Source organism: Scyliorhinus torazame, chromosome 11, assembly GCF_047496885.1.
Source record: "Scyliorhinus torazame isolate Kashiwa2021f chromosome 11, sScyTor2.1, whole genome shotgun sequence".
NCBI classification, from domain to species: Eukaryota; Metazoa; Chordata; class Chondrichthyes; order Carcharhiniformes; family Scyliorhinidae; genus Scyliorhinus; species Scyliorhinus torazame.
Window position 1 is genome coordinate 248134749 of NC_092717.1, and position 7198 is coordinate 248141946.

Consider the following 7198-nt stretch of genomic DNA (forward strand, 5'->3'; position numbering starts at 1 on the left):
CGACCCAAGGTCAACACCTCCACCCTATCCCCATAACCCAATAACCCCACCCAACACTAAGGGGAATTTTGGACACTAAGGGCAATTTATCATGGCCAATCCGCCTAACCTGCACATCTTTGGACTGTGGGAGGAAACCGGAGCACCCGGAGGAAACCCACACACACACGGGGAAGACGTGCAGACTCCGCACAGACAGTGACCCAAGCCAGAATCGAACCTGGGACCCTGTAGCTGTGAAGCAATTGTGCTATCCACAATTCTACCGTGCTGCCCAAGATGGAGATGCAGCAAAATCTTTTATCTGAGGGTCGTGATTCTTTGGAACCTCTTCCCCAGAAAGGTGGAGGCGGAGTCACTGAATATTTTTCAGGCTAAGTTCAGGAATCAAGGTTATCGGGAGTGGGTGGAATGTGGGGTTGAGGCCACAGACTTGTTGAATGTCGGAGCAGGCTCGAGGGGCTGAATGGCCTCGCTCCTCCTCCGGATTTGTGTTTATGTATGACATGCAGATCCCGTGAATAAATGAAAAACAGACAGTGCCAATCTCCCATGTGAGAACCATTTCATCTGGTCCACAAGGATCATTTTGCTGTTCCCACCCTCTCCTGGGACTGGATGATTCCGTACAAAGTTATAGCTCGGTGCTGTCCTTAAACCTGCCACTTTAAATAGCAAGGTGTGTCTGAGCCAGCTCTGCCGCTTCATTACCAAATAAGGTCAATTCTCGGCAGTTTGTGAGTCATGGCTTTAACCCCGAGTGTGCTGGCACCATTTTAAAAATTATTGGTTCCGGGATGTGGGCGTCGCTGGCAAGACTGGAATTTGTTGCCCATCCCTCATTGTCCCTTGAACTGAGGGGCTTTCTCGGCCATTTCAGAGTCAACCACATTGCTGTGGGTCTGGAGTCACATGTAGGCCTGACCGGGTAAGGGCGGCAGATTTCCTTCCTGAAAGGACATTAGTGAACCAGGTGGGATTTTCAAGGATCGACAATGGTTCCATGGCTCTATTACTGAGACTCGCTTTACATTCCAGTTGTATTAATTAACTAAATCTAGATGGCAGACCTTGATTGGATTTAATCGATCAGGATGATCAAGCCCTGATCGATTGATTGGTAGCCCACCTGGGGCCGCCGAAGGGGCGCAAAGTCCCCGGAGATAAAAGGTGGCGCGCAATCCCTCGATACCGCTCTGTACAGCAGCAACCAACAACGGTGACCCTTCACCGGCCGAAGAGGAAGACCATACACCCCAGGGTCTCACCCCCACAACCCAAAGATGTGCAGGTTAGATGGATTGTCCATGTTAAATTACCCCTTAGTGTCCAAAAGGTTAGGTGGGATTACTGGCATAGGGTGGGGTGGGGCCATGGGCCTAAGTAGGGTGCTCTTTAGGAGGGTGGGTGCAGACTCAATGGGCAGAATTACCTCTTCTGCCCTGTAGGGATTCTATGATTGGACGATTTTACTGTGTCCAAGTTGCTGTGTAATTGCAAGTTGCAGCTCTTCCTTCTGGTTTGCTCTGCATGCTGGGAATTGATGTCTGAGCAAGTCATCACCTGGGGAAGGAACTTGGGAAACAGCGAATCCAAGGAGATGCAAAAAGGTGGAGAAGGAATGTTTCCAAGTATGAATAATACCCGCACGTCACAAAATAAATAACTGGGTTCTTTCCCTGCCTCTTGAATTAACTTAATTGCTCTCATCTGAGTGGCTGGTTTTGACTCATTTCTCTGAATCTCATTGGTTGTCTGATTCACCTGATGAGAATGTGGGTGGAGCCTCCTGCCCTTTAAAGAGAGAGGGTGCTCCAGGAAGCAGGAACTGCAGGTTGGAGACAGTAGTTGGAGCAGAAATCCCTTTGAGAAGGTAGATGGAAGGTTTTAGATTCAATAATAACCTGTTGCTGACAATCTGAACAATCATTGCCCAACACACATTGTCATTGAGATGGAATTCATGATCAGTAATTGTTTTAAAATGTGTAGTGTGTGTGCTCCAGGTCTGTGCTCCTGTTTATAATGAATGTTTTTCTTATTCCTTCTCTCTTTCAGTCACCTCCTGTCGAGTTTAAACCATGGCTGATGATGATGTTGCAGCTCTGGTGGTTGACAATGGATCTGGAATGTGTAAGGCTGGCTTTGCAGGAGATGATGCTCCCAGGGCGGTCTTTCCCTCCATCGTGGGACGCCCCCGGCACCAGGTCAGTCTTTCAATACAAGTATTAACTTGCTTCTGGGTGAAACTTTACTTTATCAACTGGAGTGCTGGCTTTATGTAAACTAGCTTGAGGGAATGCAGTTGGTATAACTGATGCAGACAAGAAAATGAATACTCATTGCTTAATACTCAAGAATAGTCTTGCTTGGTGAAGGGAGACTTCTGGTTTCTTGAGCAAAATATCCAATTGGTTTGTATTTCCGATGTGCAGTATTGTTTTAAGGGTAAGGAGACCAGTTTGCCTCCTGACAGTAAGTAAAAATGAGCTTGAACCTGAATCAACTCTTGTCCCTTCACCCTCAACAGGGCTTCTGTTCTCCTTCCCAAATTAATGCTAACCCTTGTTTGCCAGTCCATTCCCCCTCAGTAGACCCAGAGAGGCTGCAGGCATTAACAGGGTGCCTCTGTTGTGGAACATTACTCCCCATCCCTGCTACTGCCAGAAAAGGAGCAAAACCATTGCTTCTGGGGTTTTGTTTTTGGGTGTTGGTCGATGTTGACTGCACAGATTGGGATGGGAACAGTTAATGGTGTTCATATTGCCGCGGGAGGCCACCGTAGAACACATTGAGACTGTTGTGGAAGTTTGATCTCGGGACATTTAACTTTTGAAATGGAGAACATTTATCCTGATGAACCTCCTTTGAAATAGATTGCGGATGACCTGGTAGCACAGTGGTTAGCACTGTTTCTTCATAGCTCTGGTCCCAGGTTCGATTCCCGGCTTGGGTCACTGTCTGTGTGGAGTCTGCACAGTCTCTGTGTCTGCGTGTGTTTCCTCCGGGTGCTCCGGTTTCCTCCCACAGTCCAAAGATGTGCAGGTTAGGTGGATTGGCCATGGTAAATTGCCCTTCGTGTCCAAGGGTTACTGGGTTATGGGGATAGGGTTGAGCTGTGGGCTAGGATGCCCTTTCCACGGGCTGGTGAAGACTCTATGGACCAAATGGCTGCCTTCAGCACTGTAAAGTCTATGATTATCTGAGATTTCACTGAAGATTGGTTACTGTTTGAGGTCCAAAACACATGTATTAGCTGTCCATGCTTTGGGATGTGAGGGTGCTGTTCTAAATGCAGTGTCTCTGGGAAGCATTAACTCTAGTGGTAATGTAAATTGGAATGGTTTGTCTAATTAAAATAGCAATGAAATGTCATCCAGTATTCATTGTGTGCACTTGATTGACATCATTATCGGTGAATGATACCTGCAGTGAGAAAGATTTGAACAACTTGGATTAGGTTGTCTCGCCCACACCCCTACACCAGTTCATGGGTATTTAGTATGTTGTATATGTGTCATTGCACAAACTGGCCCCCCTCATACCAGCTGCCTCTGCCTGAGCTTCAGTAACTTTTTGTGGGTGTGGACCTGGGCCATTCAGAGGAAATCCTCCATCTGGTAAGATTCCATGGCTCATAATCTTGTAACAATATTCAACCCATAATGCCTGTACTAGATCTTTCTGGAAGTTATCCAATTGCCCATTCCCTCTGCTTTGAAAAGTAAATAATTGCCCAATTTAACATCAATTTCCTTCTATAATTTGGAATGAGCTGTTTAACTCTCTTGGTTGGTGTGGTGAATGCAGATTGTAATTAATCCTTTCTATTCTCCACTTTCTAGGGAGTGATGGTTGGAATGGGTCAGAAAGACAGTTACGTTGGTGATGAAGCCCAGAGCAAGAGAGGCATTCTGACTCTGAAATACCCAATCGAGCATGGCATTGTGACCAACTGGGATGACATGGAGAAGATCTGGCACCACACCTTCTACAATGAGCTGCGAGTGGCCCCAGAGGAGCATCCTGTTCTCCTCACAGAGGCTCCTCTCAACCCCAAAGCCAACCGGGAGAAGATGACCCAGATCATGTTCGAGACCTTCAACACGCCAGCCATGTATGTTGCCATTCAGGCTGTGCTGTCCTTGTACGCCTCTGGCCGTACAACTGGCATTGTGCTAGATTCTGGTGATGGTGTTTCCCACACTGTGCCAATCTATGAAGGGTATGCCCTGCCTCATGCCATCATTAGGATAGACCTGGCTGGCAGAGATCTCACTGACTATATGATGAAGATCCTGACTGAACGTGGGTATTCCTTCACCACCACAGCCGAGAGGGAGATTGTGCGCGACATCAAGGAGAAACTTGCTTATGTGGCCCTAGATTTTGAAGCTGAGATGCAGACCGCCAGCTCCTCTTCATCCTTGGAGAAAAGCTATGAGCTCCCTGATGGCCAAGTCATCACCATTGGTAATGAGCGTTTCAGGTGCCCAGAAGCCCTTTTCCAACCATCCTTCCTCGGGATGGAATCTAGTGGGCTCCATGAGACCTGTTACAATAGCATCATGAAATGTGATGTAGATATCAGGAAGGATCTGTATGCCAACACTGTCTTGTCTGGTGGAACCACCATGTTCCCAGGTATTGCTGATCGGATACAGAAGGAAATCACAGCCTTGGCTCCGAGCACAATGAAGATTAAGATCATTGCTCCTCCCGAGAGGAAGTATTCCGTGTGGATCGGAGGCTCCATCTTGGCTTCACTCTCCACCTTCCAGCAAATGTGGATCAGTAAGCAGGAGTACGATGAGTCTGGGCCCTCCATAGTCCATCGCAAGTGTTTCTAACCTTCTGTAAGAAGCAGAAGTGATTTAGATCTGGGGTCTGACTCACTTGACCCAGGTGTTGACTGGAGGAAAGGCCAGAATTCCCTTTCGGAACCATTCCCAAGAATTGAGTTGAGCAGAACAAGGCCTGTCCAGCATTCCCTCAACATCCTAATAGTCCCAAGATCCCCTAATGAGAGCTGAGTGCCATTTAATTTCCAATGTATTATATTCTCAGTTGCAGCTCCTCCAGATAGGAGGTCCTGATCATGCTGACTGGATAGCTTCCAGTTTGAAGACTGAGCTTTTACTGGGATTGTTGAGAATTTTAATTTTCCATGTTTGTTCCAGATCTCTGCAAACTAATCTGTAAATATCTTGCATTGTACACCTGCCCACTTATTGTAGCATACCAATAAAAAGTATTTGGATGTAACAATTGTGTCACTGTGCATTACTTGCTTTTCACCATCGTACTGTACTGCCAGATAACCTCTGTATTTATCCAATTTCAATCTGGGCGGCAGTGGTTAGTACTGTTGCTTCACAACTCCAGAGTCCCAGGTTTGATTCTTGGCTTGGGCCACTGTCTGTGTGGAGTCTTCATGTTCTCCCAGTGTCTGCATGGGTTGCCCCTTGAGTCCCGAAAGACGTGTTGTTCACAGGTGCCAGAGTGTGGCGACGAGGGGATTTTCACAGTAACTTCATTGCCGTGTTAATGTAAGCCTACTTGAGACAAAGATTATTAGGATCGATGATTAAGATAGAGTGGGCAAACCAATGGCATATGCAGTATAATTTGGATAAGTGTGAGGTTGTCATTTTGGAAGCAAAACCAGGAAGGCCGATTACTAACTGAATGGTTGTAAATTGGGAGAGGGGAGTGTGCAGCAGGACCTGGGTGTCCTTGTGCACCAGTCGCTGAAGGTAAACATGCAGGTGCAGCAGGCGGTAAAGAAGGCTAATGGTGTGTTGGCCTTCATTGCGAGAGGTTTCGAGTATAGAAGCAGGGATGTGTTGCTGCAATTGTACAGGGCCTTGGTGAGGCCACACCTGGAGTATTGTGTGCAGTTTTGTTCTTCTGAGGAAGGATGTTCTTGCTCTCGAGGGAGTGCAGCGAAGGTTTACCAGACTGATTCCAGGGATGACAGGACTGCCACATGAGGAGAGATTGACTGGGTTGGGATTGTTCTCGCTGGAGTTCAGAAGGAGGGGGGGGGGGAGATCTCACAGAGACTTATAAAATTCTGACAGGACTAGACAAGGTAGATGCAGGGAAGATGTTACCAATGATGGGTGTGTTCAGAACCAGGGGTCACAATCTGAGGATTCAGGGTAAACCATTTCGGACAGAGATAAGGAGACATTTCTTCACAGTGGTGAGCCTGTGGAATTCATTACCACAGGAAGCAGTTGATGCTGAAACTTTGAATATATTCAAGAGGCGGCTGGATATTGCACTTGGGGAGAATGGGATCAAAGGCTATGGGGAGAAAGCAGGATTAGGCTATTGAGTTGGACGATCAGTCATGATCGTGACGAATGGCGGAGCAGGCTTGAAGGGCCAAAAGGCCTCCACCTGCTCCTTCTATCTCCTTAATAAACTTTTATTGTCACAAACAGGTTACTGTGAAAAGCCCCTCGTCGTCACGTTCCGGCGCCTGTTTGGGTAAGCCGGTAATAGAATTCAACCCTGACCTCATTCTACATTACATACCAGCTGTCTAGCCCACTGAGCTAAACCAATCCTTCATTATCATTCTCCGTGCAGTCATTCTACTTCGCTTCTGAACCCGGGGCGCGATTCTCCGACCCCCCACCCCCCCCCCCCCCCGACCGGGTCGGAGAATCGCCGGGAGCTGGCGTGAATCCTGCCCCCGCCGTGTCTCGCATTCTCCGCCACCAGAGAATCGGCGGGGCCGGGAATCGCGCCGTGCCGGTCGGCGGGCCCACCCCCGGGGATTCTCTGGCCTGCGATGGGCCGCTGTAAACTCTCTCCCGCCAGCGTGGATTCAACCACCTTTTGAACGGCCGGGGCGGGCTCCAGGGTCCTGGGGGGGGGGGGGGCGATCCGCCCCAGGGGATGCCCCCACGGTGGCCTGGCCTGCGATCGGGGCCCACCGATCCGCGGGCGGGCCTGTGCTGTGGGGTACTCTTTTTCTTCCGCCTTCGTCATGGTCTTCACTATGGCGGAGGCAGAAGAGACCCCCTCCTCTGCGCATGCGCGGGGATGCCGTGAGCGGTCGCTGACGCTCCCGCGCATGCGTCGCCCGGCGAAGACCTTTCGGCACCGGCTGGCGTGGCACCAAAGGCGTTTTCCCGCCAGCCGGCAGAGTGGAAACCACTCCGGCACGGGCCTAGCCCCTCAA

General features: G+C 49.1%; 1 protein-coding gene across 2 annotated transcripts; it reads left to right on the forward strand.

The window, feature by feature from the left end:
* The first annotated feature begins 1802 nt into the window (after window positions 1–1802).
* On the forward strand, window positions 1803–5007 carry LOC140385910 (actin, non-muscle 6.2-like). Of its 2 annotated transcripts, XM_072468551.1 has the most exons (3): window positions 1803–1873; window positions 2059–2207; window positions 3846–5001. In XM_072468551.1, the coding sequence occupies exons 2-3, from the start codon at window positions 2082–2084 to the stop codon at window positions 4848–4850; spliced, it is 1131 nt and encodes a 376-aa protein (XP_072324652.1). In that variant the 5' UTR covers window positions 1803–1873; window positions 2059–2081; the 3' UTR covers window positions 4851–5001. The 2 variants fall into 2 exon arrangements, with proteins under 2 accessions (XP_072324652.1, XP_072324653.1); XM_072468552.1 differs by lacking the exon at window positions 1803–1873 and having other exon boundaries at window positions 2079–2207; window positions 3846–5007.
* Window positions 5008–7198: the final 2191 nt, after the last annotated feature.